This window comes from Ovis canadensis, chromosome 20, assembly GCF_042477335.2.
Source record: "Ovis canadensis isolate MfBH-ARS-UI-01 breed Bighorn chromosome 20, ARS-UI_OviCan_v2, whole genome shotgun sequence".
Taxonomy (NCBI): domain Eukaryota; kingdom Metazoa; phylum Chordata; class Mammalia; order Artiodactyla; family Bovidae; genus Ovis; species Ovis canadensis.
The window spans coordinates 65,099,779-65,118,604 of NC_091264.1; the positions used below are offsets into that span (position 1 = coordinate 65,099,779).

Here is an 18,826-nt window from a genome sequence, read left to right on the forward strand (position 1 = left end):
TCAGTTAATCACATCACAATGAGTACAGTTACCCGAGCTAGACTAGGAAATGGCTCCTGCATCTCCACTCCTTTCCTGGCCCCTTGCCCCCAGTCCGCCTGGTTCTCACATCCTGTGATGCCCGCCCTCATCAGCTCTGGGCAGCATCCCATCACTGCTGCACTGCCCAGGCTCAGGCTGGCCTGGCTGTGCCCTGGTCCCCAGAGCCGAGTCCTAGGGGCCCCTGGGGCCTCTCCCCCTGCACCCAGTCCATCCTAAGGGCCGGTGCTGGAGTCAGAAAGGAAACGGGAGGCAAGGAGGGGAGGAAATGGATGAATGAAGGAATCCTGTTACTCGCCCAGTTTCAGTCTTAGAATGGTTCCCCCGTTCTTGTTCAGTCCCTCAGTCCTGTCTGACTCTTGAGACCCCGTGGACTGCAGCAGGCTAGGCTTCCCTGTCCATCACCATCTCCTGGAGTCTGCTCAAACTCATGTCCATTGAGTCGATGATGAATCCAACCATCTCATCCTCCGTGGTCCCCTTCTCCTCCTGCCTGCAATCTTTCCCAGCATCAGGGTCTTTGCCAATGAGTCAGCTCTTCACATCAGGTGACTAAAGTTTAGAGCTTCAGCTTCAGCATCAGTCCTTCCAATGAATATTCAGGCTTTATTTCCTTTGGGATTGTCTGGTTTGAGTGCCTTGCAGTTCAAGGGCAAGAGTCTTTTCCGACACCACAGCGCCATGACTGACAGATAAAACCCCAATTCCTCAGAGCGGCCTCCAGGTTCTTACCAGTCCAGCCCTGCCCCATCCTTCCAGCCCTGCCTGCCTCACCTTGGCCGCTCCCCGGCCCACACCCCCTGCCCGGTCCTGAGTGTACCTCCCGGGAGCGGGAGCCCTTTCCCACCAGTGACTCCGCCTGGTTGTTCCTCCTCCAGCCACCCCTGGACCTACCCCTCCGTCGAGCCCGGCTCCGCTGTCACCCCGGGAGCCCTGCCCAAGCCCCACCGCATCACTAGCTCCGACCTTCTGGCCCCATCCGGCCCGTTACGTGCCCATCAGAGCCGCCACCCGCTGCACCCAGACACAGCCTCTTTCCCGTCCCTCTGAACCCACAGAAGAGGAAGAGCGTGTTTGATCCGTTTTATCCCTCACCTCCTTTGTGACCTTAGAGTCCTCCGTGCAATCAGTTTCCAACCCATAGAGCTTGGGGGTTTCAGCTCTGCTACGGAGTGGGGCTTCGGGGTAGGAAGATGCTGTTGCCCCCTGGGCGGGTCTAACTGTTGCCCCGCCCCCCGGCATGCCCGGTCCGCCCCGCCCCTCCCGCTCTGCCCCGCCCTCCGGTCGTCCCGCCCCGCCCCGCCCCGCCCCTCCAGCCCAGGTATTTGGGCCCCAGCACCGGGGTCCCTGCCCAGCCAGCTCCTAAGGGGGGGGGGGGGGGGGCGGCTCCGTACATGTGGGGCTGTGGGGCCGAGGCTCCGGCCTGCGCAAGGCGGAAGGCGGGCGGGCCGGGGCGGGAACTCGCGCCGGGCTGGGTTTCCTTTCGGACCCGGTGGCAGCGGCGGACGTCAGGACGCTGTGAGTGTGGATCCTGGTCCCCCGCGCCCGTTCGGGGTCCTGTGAAATGTGTATGCTTCTTACTGGCATGGGCATTGAATGGAGAAGCGCTGTCCCTTAATGTGAAAGGCCCGCTAGATTGTTGATCGTTTTCTTTGATACCTGCAATGTGTTTATGATAAACTGCTTAAATTTGGTCCCATGTTTTTTTCAAGATTAAGACTTCTTTAATCTTTATGATTGACTGGTAAGGATTTTTATGTTATTACAAAGTGATCATGAAAGTCAGCTTATGATTATGTGACAGGTTATTTTCAAAGTCACGGCTCAGGACAAATAAGGAGGATCTTAGTAAGTGGTACTCAGTGTTTGGACATTTATTTCACAGTTGACGGAGGAACCAGGTAATAAGCGAAGAAGTGGTTTTTAAACATGAACCTATCGTTTTGCTCTGCTCATAACAGTAGTTTGCAGACGTGTGACCGTGTGTTTAGCTTCTGTCTTTCGTGTTGTCCATTCGCTCAGTCGCATCCGACTCTTTGTGACCCTATGGACTGCAGCCTGCCAGGCCTCCCTGTCCTTCACACACTCCCGGAGTTCATCCAAACCCAAGTCCATTGAGTCGGTGATGCCACCCAACCATCTCATCCTCCGTCGTCCCCTTCTTCTCCCGCCTTCAATCTTTCCCAGCATGAGGGTCTTTTCAAATGAGTCAGCTCTTTGCATCAGGTGGCCAAAGTTGGAGCTTCAGCTTCACCATCAGTCCTTCCAACGAATATTCAGGTCTGATCTCCTTTAGAATGAAACCTTAGCCGCCTCTTTTATTCCAGAACCAGCGGCACGATGGAAAGTCACCCGGCGTGCCTCCATGACGTGGTCTGAAATGCCCCCATCTCGTGAACAGGGCCTGTCTGCTCATCTCTGACCCCGGGGGCAACTGAACATGCTCAGGGAGTGTGGATGGTCAAGCACTTGAACAGGCCTCTGACCACAGACCCTCTAATGCAGACACAGTGGCTCGGGGATGGACTTCTCCCGGTCTGGGTCCACGGCCCTCCCTTCTTCTCCTGGTTTCTGGAGGGCTCACGTTCGGGGGTCTCTGAGGCCCGCTCCCCCTCCCCGGGGCTGCTGTAGCCTCTGCTTCACTCTGGTCTCAGGAGCAGGGCCACTGAGCAGAGGAGACAGGGAAGCCCGCTCATCCTTCCAGGCCCGGAGCAGAGCGCGCTCCCCGAGGACCTGGACGGGGCAGGCGGAGGGAGCACCCAGAGAGCAGGAGCCAGTGCTCCCCACCGGCAGGACCACTGAGCGCCTGCCTCCGATGGCAGCTGCAGTTCCGAGAAGGCAGGGGACACGAAAACACACACACACAGACACACACACACACAAACACAGACACACAGAGACACACAGACACACACAGAGACACACAGACACACACAGAGAGACACAGACACACACAGAGACCCACACACACACAGAGACACACAGACACAGACACACACAGTCCCACACACAGAGACACACACACACACACAGACACACACAGACCCACACACACACAGAGACACACAGACACAGACACACAGACACAGACACACACAGACACACACACACAGACACACAGACACACACAGAGACACACACAGACATACACACACAGAGACACACACACAGAGACACACAGGCACACAGACACAGACCAAGACACACACACAGACCCACCCGCACACACAGTCCCCCACACACACACAGACCCACAGACCCACACACACACAGTCCCACACACAAACAGAGACACACACACACAGACACACACATATACAGACACACACAGCTGCGCGCACACACACACAGACACACATACACACACACACAGACACACACACACAGTCCCACACACAAACAGAGACACACACACACAGACACACACACAGGTGGTCTCGTTCAGCCCTTTATTTGTGGACCTTCACCAAGGTCACATGGGGTTTCAGCTCTTCGCAGAGATCAGGGAGAGCAGAGAGGAGCACCAGGGGGCCCCCACACCTCGTCATGGCGAGCAGAAGCGGCCGCAGAACAGGACTGCCCCGGTCTTGCCATGCTGGATGAAGAAGAGGAAGGGGCGGTCGGCACAGAACCGGGGCAGGATCCTCAGGATTCTCGGGGTGATCCTGGCCACTGTGGCAGCCGCAGCTACTGTGCCCTCCTCAGTGACCTCCACGAAGGACTTGTGCACGATCTTGGACAGGTGCAAGTCTTGCTGGCACGACATCCCGCTGAAGTCGGCCTGGGCCGGCTCAAATGCGTCTGTCATGCCCAGGTCTCGGAGGACGCCTTCCATATCGTAACTCTCCTCCAGCGAGAAACGGGGCAGGAACACCTCCACCTCATCCTCGTCCATCGTATCTGGCTTCGTCCAAGTGACGAATTTCTCATAGGTCAGGGCCTTTTCCACCTGGAGGAGAAGGTAGAAGATCTCAGGGTCTGCAGCTGCCCTGGGGACCTTCTGCTGTGACCCACACACTGCGCCCTGTGGGCCAAGGGTGGCCTGCCAACTGCACACGAGTTCCCAGAGTCCTGTGCCCAGCAGGGATCCCAACAAGAACCCAGGCCTCGGGGCCACGGCTGCCTGGTTACCGTGTTCAAGTCAGTGCTTTCACTGGGCAGCAGGATGACCATGTTCAGCTCTTTGCCGACATAGGGAAGCACCAGAATCTGGGTGCTTATTTCTTCAATGTAGGTCATTTTAAAGGTGGACTTCTTGAACATCATCTGCACAGTTTTCTCCACATTCTATAAAGGAAATGGATAAACGTTAACTGAAACAAGACCCGTGGACACGCGGGACGAGTCATCAGAGCCGGGCCCCTGCGCCCACACACTGTCTTGTCTCCAGACCCCGCCAGCTCCGCGTCGTCAGCTCGTCTGCGCGGCTCCAATTCCCACCCCTGGTTCCCAGCGCTCAGGCCTCAGGCTGCTGTTCTCCTGCTGACCCAGGAGGGCTCCACTCGGACGTTCCCGGCAGGACCTCGCCCCCGGCGCCTACCTGCCTGACATCCTCATCTGGATGCAAAGGAGCCTCCAGCTCGGCTCGCACACTGGCGGCTTGTGTCCCTTCCACCTGCTCCGTCTGTACGTTCCCACCTCTGCTCATGGCGACACCACTCATCCCGCCGTCAGACCCTGCCGTGTCCTGGGCGCCTGGCCTTCCCGCCCACAGCTGACCATCAACAACCATGTGGGCTCTGGTTTTAAAGACAACAGGTGGCTCAGGAGTAAATAATCTGCCTTCCAATGCAGGAGACACAGGCTCCAGCCCTGGTCTGGGAAGACCCCACAGCCCAGGGGCTTCTAAGCCCACGGGCCACAGCTACTGAGCCTGGGCTGAGAGCCTGGGAGCCACAGCTCCTGCGGTCACGGGCCCGGAGCCTGAGCTCCGCACCAGGAGAAGCACCAGCAGGAGAAGCCCGAGCCCCGAGCCCAGAGGGCCTCCGCCTCGGCAGCTGCAGGAAAGGCTGAGTGGCAAGGAGCCCCGCACAGCCGAGTAAATAGATACAAGGATCAGAAAACCACAAGGCAAGCTCACTTGTGCTTCCTACCCCCGCCACTGTCAGCCCAGCCACCGTCCTCAGGAAAACTTCCAAGTAACCTCCCGGGTCCTGCACACGGGCCCGAGGGGTTCTGGGGATCAGAGCCACTGTGAGGGGCCACGGGCTCTGTGAGAGTCAGAGGAGGGACACGGGAACCAGGAACCCGGGCCGTGGAGACCGCTAGGGAGGCTCCTGGACGCCCTGCAGAGAAAGGCGTCTGTGTAGGTAGCACCTGACTGGAGGGGTCAGCCGGTAGGATCCAGGCCCATGAGCGTCACAGCCACGGTCTGGAGTTTGAACTGGGTCTCGGGGGCTCTAGCAGGCCCAGAGACCTGCGAGCTGCCCCGTGGGATGTGCTATACAAGACAGAAAACCCGCCGCACGGACCGCCCCTGATGATACCTCAGAGGAGGAGCAGGGGGAGAGGAAACCAGGGTTTTCCCGGATCCACATCTGGGCCACCAAGGCCACAAGAGGCTCAAGTTCCTTGAGGTCAGCCTCCTCGCCTGTTCTGAAAATGAAGGGGACCCCAGGGACCAATTCTAAGAACCTTCGCTTTATGAAACATTCTTGTTCACCTCGCTGACTTTGAATGGCCTTTCCCTGGTGTTTTCTTTGTTAAACTGTTTTTCCCAGTTTCCTTTGAAGTAGATGGCATTCACGAGGACCAGACGTGTCATGGGATTAACCGAATTTGCAGAGAGCAAGTCTCTAATTTTATCTGCAAAGAAGATTTAAAGGACCAGTTAGCTAACAAGGTTTCCTGGTGGAGGTGCTGGGCACAGTAATTCCTGGCGCATCTCCTGGAGGAGTCAGTGCCCAGACCAGAGGGTTCACTGTCCCCCAGACAACCACGTGCAGAGAGTTGTCTGTTTACTCAATAAGTTGGGTAGCATTCTTTGTGACCCCATGGACTGTAGCCCACCAGGCTCCTGCATCCATGGGATTCCCCAGGCAAGAATACTGGAGCAGGTTGCCATATCCTTCTCCAGGGCATCTTTCTGACCCAGGGATCCAACCCGTCTCTCTTGCATTGGCAGGTGGATTCTTTACCATCTGAGCCACCAGGGAGACCCATGCAGGGAGCCTGGCCCCTAAAGCAAAATCAGGAACAAAAACCTTAAAGTCTCTGCTCAGAAAAATACCATGAGTTGCATAAAACACATAAAATGAACAAATAATAAAGGCAGAATTATTCACAGGGACAGAAAAAGGAATGTTTGGTCTATAGCGTGAGGGGACCCTCCTGAAGGGGAGAGGTCGAAGCCAGTGTGGAGAGCACGGAAACGAAGAAGCGCAGGTGGCCCAGGGCCTGACCGCATGTCCTGCAGTGATGCTCAGCGACCCGCAGAGCACGCGCTCTGCTGGACAGGCAGGGAGGTGGCGCCGCATCCAGAGTCTGCCTTCCGCCCTTTGTGAAAAGGCAGACTATAGGAACATTAACAGCAACAGCCAAAAGTCAGAGTGTGATTGCTCTGGGAGAGGTGCACCGAAGATTGATGAGGAGGGGGAAAGCTAGAGAAATTGGTTGCTGATTAAATTTCAGAAGTGGATTTGAAAGTTCCAGGTCTTTAGAGAAAAAAGCCATTTTTGTTTACATTCGATGGTCTTGAGAAGGAACTGATGGAAAATAAGACCAATTCAAATACTGTGCAAACAGAAGTAGTGACACGTCCTCACCTTCTGTCTTTTCAGCTACCCAGGTATTTATGTGGTTCCTAGACTCCTCTGAAGCGCTGACAAAGTCCAGCTCTTCCATCCCTGCTTGGTAGAACACGCGGCAGGCATCTTTGAAAGACTAGGAGAGACGGAATGACAGAATCACATGGCTACAGAAACAGACAACGCCAACGGCTGACTGCTTCACCACGCATAACCTCGACACTGATCATTTGACAGTTACTTGTATAACGTACAAACGAATGTTAGCAATTAACCTTCAATCCGGATTCTCAGTTTTCAGCTACACTGAATAAATAACTGAGTAAAGCTCAGGCTTCCCAGGTGGCACAGTGGTAAAGAATCCGCCTGCAAATGTTGGAGATGAGGGTTTGATCTCTGCATTGGGAAGATCCCTTGGAGAAGGAAATGGTAACCCACTCCAGTATCCTTGCCTGGACAATCCCATGGACAGAGGAGCCTGGTGGGCTACAGTCCCTGGGGCCACAAAGAGTCAGACACAACTGAGCGACTAGGCAACAACAACACAGCCATTCAGGGCAACGTGGCAACACTGCCGCCAGCACGCGTCCCGGGCTTCCCTCCTGTGTGACCCTGGAAAGGTCGCTGCGTCTCTCTGGTTCCTTGCCCCCTGGAAGCAAGGACGCAGCAGTAGCTACGTCTCAGAGGTGCTCTGAGGACCAGGAGAATTGTCTCTGTCCGATGTCACGTGGCTGAGTTCTCCCCACACCGTGGACCCTGCATCTCGTGGTCCTGGTGCCTCATTTCATAGAACCCTCACGTCATTCAGGCTCTGCCAACCTACTGTTCCACTCTTAATCGGGGCTTTTGGAAAGATGTCAGCGTCTCACTCTAAGAAAATAGTATGGAAGCAAAGTGGTCTCCTCCAAGTCGATACCCCATCATACCCTGGGTGATTTCAACAGCTTTTAAACACATCTGAAAACAACTGCCTGCTTCTTTAATTACTATTTAGTAACTAATGACCAGTCAAAAAAAAACTAAAGGAATATCTAATTATGCATTGCGATTGGTATTGGATCCTTGGAACACTCAATCACTATGAAATAACTGACAAATATTTCTCATCTTTTGATTTTATATTCCATATCAAAATAACGTTTTAAATATCAATGCTTTTCTTGGGGCTTCCTAAGATGGCAGAGGGATAGGATGGGGAGACCACTTTGTCCCCCACAAATTCATCAGAAGAACAATGAGTGCTCTCTCAGCAGCACAGAGACTACAGTCAGACCCGTACAGAGAGGGTCGCGCGGCCCCTGCGCACGGAGGATGCGCAAACTCCCGAGGCCCTCCGTACTTTACCCAAAGCAATCTACAGATTCAGTGCAGTCCAATCAAGCTACCAACGGTATTTTTCACAAAGCTATGACAAATAATTTCACAATTTCTATGGAAATACAAAACACCTCGCATAGTCAAAGCAATCTTGAGAAAGAAGAATGGGACTGGAGGAATCAACCTGCCTGACTTCAGGCTCTGCTACAAAGCCACAGTCATCAAGAAAGTATGGTACTGGCACAAAGACAGAAATATAGATCAATGGAACAAAATAGAAAGCCCAGGGATAAATCCACACACCTACGGACACCTCATAAAGGAGGCAAGAATATATAGTGGAGAAAGGACAATGTCTTTAAAAAGTGGTGCTGGGAAAACTGGTCAACCACTTGTAAAAGAATGAAACTAGAACACTTTCTAACACCATACACAAAAATAAACTCAAAATGGATTAAAGGTCTAAACGTAAGACCAGAAACTATAAATCTCCTAGAGGAAAACATAGGCAACACTCTCCGACATAAATCACAGCAGGATCCTCTACGACCCACCTCCCAGAATTTGGAAATAAAAGAAAAAATAAACAAATGGGACCTGATTAGAATGAAAAGCTTCTGCACAATAAAGGACACTCTAAGCGAAGTGAAAAGACAGCCTTCTGAACGGGAGAAAATAACAGCAAATGAAGCAACTGACAAACAACTAACCTCAAAAATATACAAGCAGCTCCTGCAGCTCAATTCCAGAAAAATAAACGACCCAATCAGAACACGGGCCAAAGAACTAAATAGACATTTCTCCAAAGAAGACATACAGATGGCTAACAAACACATGAACAGATGCTCAACATCACTCATTATCAGAGTAATGCAAACCAAAACCACAATGAGGACCATCTCAGGCCAGTCAGAATGGCTGCTACCCAAAAGTCTACAAGCAATAAATGCTGGAGAGGGTGTGGAGAAAAGGGAACCCTCTTACACTGTTGGTGGGAATGCAAACTAGTACAGCCACTATGCAGAACAGTATGGAGATTCCTTAAAAAACTGGAAATAGAACTGCCATACGACCCAGCAATCCCACTGCTGGGCATACACACCAAGGAAACCAGAATTGAAAGAGACACGTGTTCCCCAGTGTTCATCGCAGCACTGTTTATAATAGCCAGGACATGGAAGCAACCTAGATGTCCATCAGCAGATGAATGGATAAGAAAGCCGTGGTACATATACACAATAGAGTATTACTCAGCCATTAAAAAGAATACATTTGAATCAGTTCTAATGAGGGGGATGAAACTGAGCCTATTATACAGAGTGAAGTAAGCCAGAAAGAAAAACACCGATACAGTATACTAATGCATATATATGGAATTTAGAAAGATGGTAATGATAACCCTGTATGTGAGACAGCAAAAGAGACATAGATGTACAGAACAGACTTTTGGACTCTGTGGGAGAGGGCGAGGGTGGGATGATTTGGGAGAATGGCCTTGAAACATGGATAATATCATATATGAAATGAATCACCAGTCCAGGTTCAATGCATGACACGGGATGCTCGGGGCTGGGGCACTGGAATGATGAGAGGGATGGTGTGGGGAGGGAGGAGGGAGGGGGTTCAGGATGGGGAACACATGTACACCCGGGGCAGATTCATAGCCATGTATGGCAAAACCAGTACAATATTGTAAGTAATTAGCCTCCAATTAAAATAAATAAATAAATATCAATCCTTGTCTTCAAATTTCCACCAGAAAAGAAAGAAGTTAAGGAAAATTAGCCAATTCATTGTGTTTATTGGAAATTTTGCTTTTCTGTATATCTAAGTCTTATACAAAGAAGACAATAAATTAGCATGTAGCTAAGACTGATCAAAACAAGCAAACCAAGTTGTAAAAAAATTCACACCAAACTGTACAAACCCACAAATATTTGACCTCATGCTGACTACGGTCACTTGACACCACCTGTTTTAAAACAGTTAATTTAGAGGCTGAAACAAGTATGAAAAACAATGAAAAAAGTCATGTAACAGAATAGGATCGCTATCCTAAACAAAGAGCTAATTAAAAAAAAAACAGACATTAAACCTAAAAGTAAAACCACCCAGAGGACACATAGATAGGCAATTTTCAGAAAAGATACAAATGTTTGATCCACATGCAAAGCTGCTCAGTCTCATGAACAATCAGAATGTTAAAGGCACAGGCCTGGAGCGCTGAGCAGAGGGTGGACTGCCCACCCGCTACCCTTCCGGGGACGACGGGAAGGGCTGTAGCCATCGGGGCGGGAATGAGGCAGAATTCACTGAGATCTGAGAGCCTCCCTCTGTCGCTTCCTTCTAAAGTCCATCTGAGTAGGACGCACACGCAGGACAGAACCACACACATGGTCCCTGCCGGCTCGGCCCGGGCTGGGCCCCACCCCACGCCTCCCCAGGGGCCGGCGGCTGCATCTCACGATACACGGAAGACTTCAACGTGTGAAAAACAACACCAGAAATGTTGGATTCGATCACTCCCCTGTTTGGGCCAGCTCACCTGCAAGTGTGGTCTGGTCTGTGTTAGTTCTCTGACAATCAACTCATCGAAGCTTCAGGAACACATGAACAGGGCTGTTACAGGGCTCCTCTTACAGGCAACGACCGAACGGTTCCAGGAAGCGTGAGGTCGTGACTGGGGTCCCACACCCTGCCCACCGTGTGGGTCTCAGCCCACAAGGCCTCTCTGCACCACAAGGCCTGCCTCCCGTCTCCACACAACCTCGGTCTCTTTCTGCTTCGGGCAATCGAGAGTGTGACTTACCGAGAGGAAATCGTAAGTCTTCTCTCCAAAAAGCCGGTTGGCCGTTCTGAGCAAGTACTGTGTGTCCGTCCTATTAACTTCACTGAGAAGGTTCTGGAAATCCTGGTGGACATTTTCACCTCCCCCACTGCTCTTATTTAGAGAAAGCGTCTAAAAAAAAGAAACAGATAAAAATCCACAACTGCAGTACACCCTGACTACAGGAGAGCGAGGCCTCTCTGTCAGCACGGCCTGTGGGATTCGAATCACAGACAGCAGCTCACGGGCCAAAGAAAGAGCGTCGGCTGCCACCCAGAACCGGCTTCCCGAACATACCTGGCACATCTGGGCTGCGGTGTTGCCCTTTGCCCCCATGAGGACCATGGCCAGGGCAGAGGAGAGGCTTAGGGGCGAGATAAACACATTTTTCGAGTTGTCCTCACCCAGCTTTTTCAGAAGGGTCAAGGCAAAGGTGCCATTTGATGCTGACAGCTCATCCATGGTAGCGAGGCTGAAAGGATGGATTTAAAATCAGTGTCACGCAAATTCAGGCCACAGGTCGACCGCGTCTCACGCTGCTCTTAACTGTTGTTAGCACTGACGCTCTGCTTTGATGGGCAAACAGGTACACCCACAAAACTCGGTTTCCTCAGGGCCTCAGACCCCACTGTGGGCTTCTGACATGTGAACATGGCTGAGAGACAGCGCTGATACAGAGAGGGCTCTGGGACACGGCCTGGGAGGGTCGGGAAGGCGCTGTTGGCTTTTGGTCCGATTTCTAGACTGTTTGCTGTGTTTGGGCCTCTAGGTACGATTTTATAACAAGAATCATCAAAATGATCAATCCAAACACACAGTTACACAAGTTGAATATTATGTAAAGAGAGAGAAAGACCCCGCTTAGCATAAGCTGAAGCCTTGAGATAAAAGAGAAGTAAATCCCATACAAAGAAGCATGAAAGCCTCGAAGACAAGCCCCCTGATGCCAAGGTCTCCTCCTCTGGGAGCTCCAACTGTGCCAAAGCTCGAATCCAGGGCCTCTTGCTGAGCTCCTGCGGCCCCAGGCCCAGGCCCTGTCACCCCGCTCAGGTCAAGGGCTTGGGACGCGTCCACGTCCACCTCCAGGGCCCGGCCTCGGAGGTGAACAGCCCCGACAAGGGAGGCGTTTGGTCCAGAACAGGACACTGTGGGGACGGGCGGGGGTGTGCAAAGGTTCAGGGCCTCTCTGCCAGGTGAGCAGGGATGACAGCTGAGAGATCCCCAGTTCTTCAACAGAAAGCAGCATCAGTCCTAGATACCGACCTGGGAGAAACAAGCAAGTGAGCCTGAGGACAGGGCCCGAAGCCGCAGGGCGTTGCAGGCTGGCAGCCCCGCTCCGGGCCCTGCGTCAGCTCCCTGATTTCTGCTCCCTGCATGAGGACGGGGACGCACCAGGTAATCTGCGCTCCTGATGGGTGCAGGGCAGCTCACCCCAGAACACTCCACTGCAGCACACTGACTGCTCTGAAGTAAAGCGACTTGAGAAACAGCTGGTGCAGAAAGCATATGCTGCTCTTCTTCTGCTCCCCCTGGAGCTGAAAATACATCTCCCCGTGGAAATACCCTCCTGTACCAGGAGGCAGAGAGACATCTTTACAGCCAAAGAGGGGAACGAAAGGCTGAAAAGGCTGTTCAAGAGACCAGCAAACCCTGTTACTTCACGACCTTGCTGCCCCAGGCAAACCCCTTGTCTCGTCAAATCTTCACACACACAAAGCTGCCTGCCTGGTCACTTCTTGAGCCTTGTATCTTCGAGGTTCGCACAAAATTCAATGGGCTTGGTTTTCTGCTATTGATTTGTCTGAGGTCCATTTAATTCCTAGACCAGCCCGGAAGAACCTAGAGGAGAGGAAACACCCCCCTACCCCCCCCCCCACCCCCCAACAAACACACACACATTGTCTTCCATCTTTAATATCCAGTTTCTTGCTCAGTAGCTGGGTCACGTCTGACTCTTTCGTGACTCCGTGGACTACAGCCTACCTGGCCCCTCTGTCCATGGATTTTCCAGGCAAGAAACTGGAGTGGGTTGCCATTTCCTCCTCCAGGGGATCTTTCCGACCCAGGGATGAACCCGAGGCTCCTGCCTTGCAGAAGCGTCTTTCCACTGAGCCCCCAGGACAGGCCTTAGTATCCAATAGCTTAACACTAATACAGAGGAAAGCAGAAGGTCACTGGTCTTCAAAGGCCACAGCGAGGCTGGTAATAGTTGTTTTTTGCCACTGACAACAGTTGCTGATGGTCATTAAAGGCGAGAGCATACCCACTCCCTGTAAAATCACTAAACTGAAAAGGAAGGAATGAAGCAGTGAGGCCGAGAGGTTTGCTCAGGATACTCTGACCACAGAAAATACATCAATCGTGAGATAAGTGAACAGCCCATGCTGATACAGGGCCCGAAATCAAACAGGAAACGCCGCTTCGTGCACTGCCCAGGGCACTGACACAGAACACCAGAGGCAGCACCGAGCCCCCCAGGCAGGGACTTGGGAGGGTCCTGGTCCCCAGCGCTGGTGGGAATTGCTCTGATAGTTCAGGCCCTGCGGACTCAACTCAGGAACAAGGCACAGAAAAGCTATCAGAAACAACACAAAATGAGCATAATTAGCAAACTCTGTGACGGCTGACCTGCAGAGCAGCCAGAATCAAGGAAGTAGTCCAACATGGGAAAGAATGGAGCAAAAGCAGCTCCCGAAAGAGCTGATTTAAAAAGCAGCTTAGTTCTGCTGGGCTCCAAGGAGCAGAGTGAGAGCTGAGCAGCAGGTCATGGATCTGCAGTCCACCCTTCATCACTATGGCAGTGCCCCTTCCCCGAAAACGAGACAGAGAGAGAGGGGGGAGGACAGACAACTAAAACCTCCTTTTTCAAATAGAAACTTGAACAGTTCGAGAACCATTCATTTCCAATAGGGACAAAGTAAGACAGGAATTTCTTCTCACACTGTGCAAATGATGCTACAAAGTGGTGCCCCAGTGTTTCCAGTGTAATTAAGAATAGCTGTTGCTGTTTAGTCACTAAGTCATGTCCGACTCTTTGATGACCCCGTGGACTATAGCCCACCAGGCTCCTCTGTCCACGGGATTCTTCAGGCAGGATCCTCTGTCCATGGGATTCTTCAGGCAGGAATTTTGGACTGGATTGCCATGCCCTCCTCCAGGGGATCTTCTGGACCCAGAGATCAAACCTGAGTTTCCTGTACTGGCAGGTGGATTCTTTCCCACTGAGCCACCTAGGAAGCCTCAAATACATTTCTCAGTGCACAGAACAGGACAATGGCTGTGAAAAGTATTTCTGCAGCTGTACTCAAGTTAAGCACAAAGGTATTTATGAAAGTGAAGGTGAATGCCGCTCAGACTCTTTCGACTCCATGGACCATCAGTTCAGCTCAGTTCAGTTCAGGCTCTCAGTCGTGTCCGACTCTTTGCGACCCCATGAATTGCAGCACGCCAGGCCTCCCTGTCCATCACCAAATCCCGGAGTTCACTCAGACTCACGTCCATCGAGTCAGTGATGCCATCCAGCCATCTCATCCTCTGTCATCCCCTTCTCCTCCTGACCCCAATCCCTCCCAGCATCAGAGTCTTTTCCAATGAGTCAACTCTTCGCATGAGGTGGCCAAAGTACTGGAGTTTCCGCTTCAGCATCATTCCTTCCAAAGAAATCCCAGGGCTGATCTCCTTCAGAATGGACTGGTTGGATCTCCTTGCAGTCCAAGGGACTCTCAAGAGTCTTCTCCAACACCACAGTTCAAAAGCATCAGTTCTTCGGCATTCAGCTTTCTTCACTCTCCCATCCATACATAACCACAGGAAAAACCATAGCCTCGACTAGACAGACCTTTGCTGGCAATACAGTCCATGGAATTCTCCAGGCCAGAATACTGGCGTGGGTAACCTTTCCCTTCTCCAGGGGATTTTCCCAACCGAAGGATCCAACCCAGGTCTCCCACATTGGAGGCGGATTCTTTACCAGCTGAGCCACAAGGAAGCCTGGAGTGGGTAGTCTATCCATTCTCCAAGGGATCTTACCGACCCAGGAATCAAACCAGGGTCTCTTGCATTGCAGGCAGATTCTTTACTAAGCGAGCTGTCAGGAAAGCTCACTATCACCTTTAGGAAAGGTGTAAGAAGATATAACAAAGAGAAGATAGACCCATGGACTTCCCTAGTTGCTCAGTTGGTAGAGAATCTGCCTGCACTGTAGGAGCCCCCGCTTTGATTCCTGGGTTGGAAAGCTGTGCTGGAGAAGGGAGAGGCTGCCCACTCCAGTATTCTTGGGCTTCCCTCTGGTTCAGCTGGTGAAGAATCCGCCTGCTTATTACCAGTCTCACGACTTCTTACAAACGAAGTGTTTCAATGAGCTTCGATAGATACTGAAATTGGACTTCCCTGGTGGCTGAGATAGTAAAGAACCCCCCTGCAGTGCAGGAGACCCAGCTTCGAGCCATGGGAGGGGAAGATCCCCATTAAGGGACAGCTCTTCTCCATTCAGTGCCCACGCCAGTAAGAAGCATATACGTTTCACAGGACCCCAAGAGCACGCGGGGCGCCCGGATCCACACTCACAGCGTCGTCATGTCCGCCGCTGCCACCGGGTCAGAAAGGAAACTCAGCTCGGCGCACTAGCTACACGGCCCGCCACTTTCCGCCTCGCGCAGGCCGGTGCCTCGGCCCCACTGCCCAACGCCTACCAAACAAGGTAGGAGCGGACTGGGCAGGGACCACGGTGCTGGAGCCCAAATACCTGGGCTGGAGGGGCGGGGCGGGGCGGGGCAGGACGACCGGAGGGCGGGGCAGAGCGGGAGGGGCGGGGCGGACCGGGCATGCCGGGGGGCGGGGCAACAGTTAGACCCGCCCAGGGGGCAACAGCATCTTCCTACCCCGAAGCCCCACTCCGTAGCAGAGCTGAAACCCCCAAGCTCTATGGGTTGGAAACTGATTGCACGGAGGACTCTAAGGTCACAAAGGAGGCGAGGGATAAAACGGATCAAACACGCTCTTCCTCTTCTGTGGGTTCAAGGGACGGGAAAGAGGCTGTGTCTGGGTGCAGCGGGTGGCGGCTCTGATGGGCACGTAACGGGCCGGATGGGGCCAGAAGGTCGGAGCTAGTGATGCGGTGGGGCTTGGGCAGGGCTCCCGGGGTGACAGAGGAGCCGGGCTCGACGGAGGGGTAGGTCCAGGGGTGGCTGGAGGAGGAACAACCAGGCGGAGTCACTGGTGGGAAAGGGCTCCCGCTCCCGGGAGGTACACTCAGGACCGGGCAGGGGGTGTGGGCCGGGGAGCGGCCAAGGTGAGGCAGGCAGGGCTGGAAGGATGGGGCAGGGCTGGACTGGTAAGAACCTGGAGGCCGCTCTGAGGAATTGGGGTTTTATCTGTCAGTCATGGCGCTGTGGTGTCGGAAAAGACTCTTGCCCTTGAACTGCAAGGCACTCAAACCAGACAATCCCAAAGGAAATAAAGCCTGAATATTCATTGGAAGGACTGATGCTGAAGCTGAAGCTCTAAACTTTAGTCACCTGATGTGAAGAGCTGACTCATTGGCAAAGACCCTGATGCTGGGAAAGATTGCAGGCAGGAGGAGAAGGGGACCACGGAGGATGAGATGGTTGGATTCATCATCGACTCAATGGACATGAGTTTGAGCAGACTCCAGGAGATGGTGATGGACAGGGAAGCCTAGCCTGCTGCAGTCCACGGGGTCTCAAGAGTCAGACAGGACTGAGGGACTGAACAAGAACGGGGGAACCATTCTAAGACTGAAACTGGGCGAGTAACAGGATTCCTTCATTCATCCATTTCCTCCCCTCCTTGCCTCCCATTTCCTTTCTGACTCCAGCACCGGCCCTTAGGATGGACTGGGTGCAGGGGGAGAGGCCCCAGGGGCCCCTAGGACTCGGCTCTGGGGACCAGGGCACAGCCAGGCCAGCCTGAGCCTGGGCAGTGCAGCAGTGATGGGATGCTGCCCAGAGCTGATGAGGGCGGGCATCACAGGATGTGAGAACCAGGCGGACTGGGGGCAAGGGGCCAGGAAAGGAGTGGAGATGCAGGAGCCATTTCCTAGTCTAGCTTGGGTAACTGTACTCATTGTGATGTGATTAACTGAAAGAGAGCCTGCCGGGGAAGGGGAGGGTCAGGGGTCTAATGCAGCATTGCTGCGCTTAGTGGTCAGTCGTGCCGGACTCCTTGAGGCCCCACAGACTGTCGCCCACCATGGACTGGAAATCCACTCGTAGGATGTTCATTTCCTGCTCCAGGGGAAACTGCTGACCCGGGGATCAAACCCGCATCTCCTGTCGAAGAGGACTCGGGTGCTTGCGGAGCATGAAGTGAAGGTGCCCAGGAGACAAGTAGGAACAGAGCAGGATGGGGGACGTAGGCGCAGGAGCCGCAGGCGGATTCACCGGCCCAGCTGCGCCTGTGTGTCAGTCATAGCTGGGGCCAGAGGCGGAGGCCCCGCCAGAGGGAGAGTGAAGTCGCTCCGTCGTGTCCGACTCTGCGACCCCAAGGACTGTATGGTTCATGTATAGAATCCTGCAGGCCAGAATGCTGGAGTGGGTAGCCTTTCCCTTCTACAGGGGATTTTCCCAACCCAGGGATTGAACCTGGGTATCCGCCATCGCAGTCCAATTCTTTACCATCTGAGCCACCAGAGGAGCCCGAAAGAGATAAATAGGGGACGTGACATCCTTCTAACTGTCAATCAAACTCAAAGGATCTTGACATGTTACCTTTTCCAACTAAATTTTCCACATTGATTACTTTTAAGAAAGTAGCATTTTGTCTGAAAAATATTTCCCTATCTAGTTGAATCTGAAGGATCCTGCCAAAAACAAAGAAAAAGAAGGCACTGATATTCCCGACCCAGGAATGCAATGAGTATCACCATAGTGTCCGTGCAATCACGCTTACCTTATGTTTTCTGGAAGCTATTTCACAAGTTTTCCAACACTGTCCAGAAGGAAGGAGGTGTCCATGGTTTTCAAAGTCTTTACTTCCTAATCTGCCTTTCAGCTCTAGAGAAGAAACCGAGTTGGTCCTGGCAAGCAAACCCCAACAGGTCTGGGTCACCCGTCAGAGCACCATCTTCCACCACCACCACGTCAGTCCCCCTTGGCCTCCTAACTCTCAGCCCAGGGAGCCCTGTGCAGGTATTGTTAGCAAAAGACCATGCCTGCAGCTCTGCCTGCGGGCACTCAGATGCCATTTCTCAGCAGCCTACAAAGAGCAATGCTGAGCATGGCCCTGTTCTGCAAAGCTTTCCGGAACTTTGAAGGCCTTTCTCCCTCTAAGCTTGTTTCTTCCCTAACTTTGAAAAACCTTTCTTTAAACTTTATTCTTCCTTAGCTTTGAAGACCTTCTCCCTCTAAACTTGTTTCCCCCATGAGTGCTCCATCCTTGCATAATGAAGATTGTCAACTCAAATAGCAGGGACGTCTCAGCCTCTCCCACGAGCGTGGCACTGGGCTGGGCGCTGGGCACCTGGCTGAGAACATGACCTCTGACCTGAGATGCCTCAGAGGTGATGAGAACACCAGAAGTGCTCAGAGGTACTTCCTAGATGTTATAGAAAACATCTAGATGGTGGCAGCCACACACAAATTCCCCAAGAAAGTCCCTGGCAGACATTTAACTCTGGATGGACTTTATGGAGGAGCTTCCGTGTTCCCCACTAGGTGACCGGCCTAAGGACAGCCTCATTCCCCTTGATTTGATTTTGTGTCCATACCATCAACCGCAGTGTCTGGACAGATTTCTAAAGGAATGGTGAGGCTTCCTGGGGGAAGCTATTATGCACAAATGTTAAAGCTCTTCAGCCAGAGGCAGAGGGAAACAGCATTTTAGATCTGGGTCTTCCCGGTGATGTCAGAGAACAGGTTCTCTGAGAATGACCTGGGAG

General features: G+C 52.8%; 2 protein-coding genes across 2 annotated transcripts; both read right to left on the reverse strand.

Moving 5' to 3' along the window:
- Positions 1–1,894: 1,894 nt before the first annotated feature.
- LOC138929793 (serpin B6-like) lies at positions 1,895–4,419 on the reverse strand. The gene is made up of 2 exons (XM_070289418.1): positions 4,171–4,419; positions 1,895–3,988 (listed from the first exon to the last, which is right to left on the reverse strand). Exons 1-2 carry the CDS (start codon positions 4,303–4,305, stop codon positions 3,584–3,586), a joined length of 540 nt encoding a protein of 179 aa, XP_070145519.1. The 5' UTR covers positions 4,306–4,419; the 3' UTR covers positions 1,895–3,583.
- A 1,835-nt stretch (positions 4,420–6,254) lies between these two features.
- Positions 6,255–11,391, reverse strand: HMSD (histocompatibility minor serpin domain containing). Its single transcript, XM_069562782.2, has 3 exons — positions 11,227–11,391; positions 10,912–11,061; positions 6,255–6,921 (listed from the first exon to the last, which is right to left on the reverse strand). Exons 1-3 carry the CDS (start codon positions 11,389–11,391, stop codon positions 6,718–6,720), a joined length of 519 nt encoding a protein of 172 aa, XP_069418883.2. The 3' UTR covers positions 6,255–6,717.
- Positions 11,392–18,826: the final 7,435 nt, after the last annotated feature.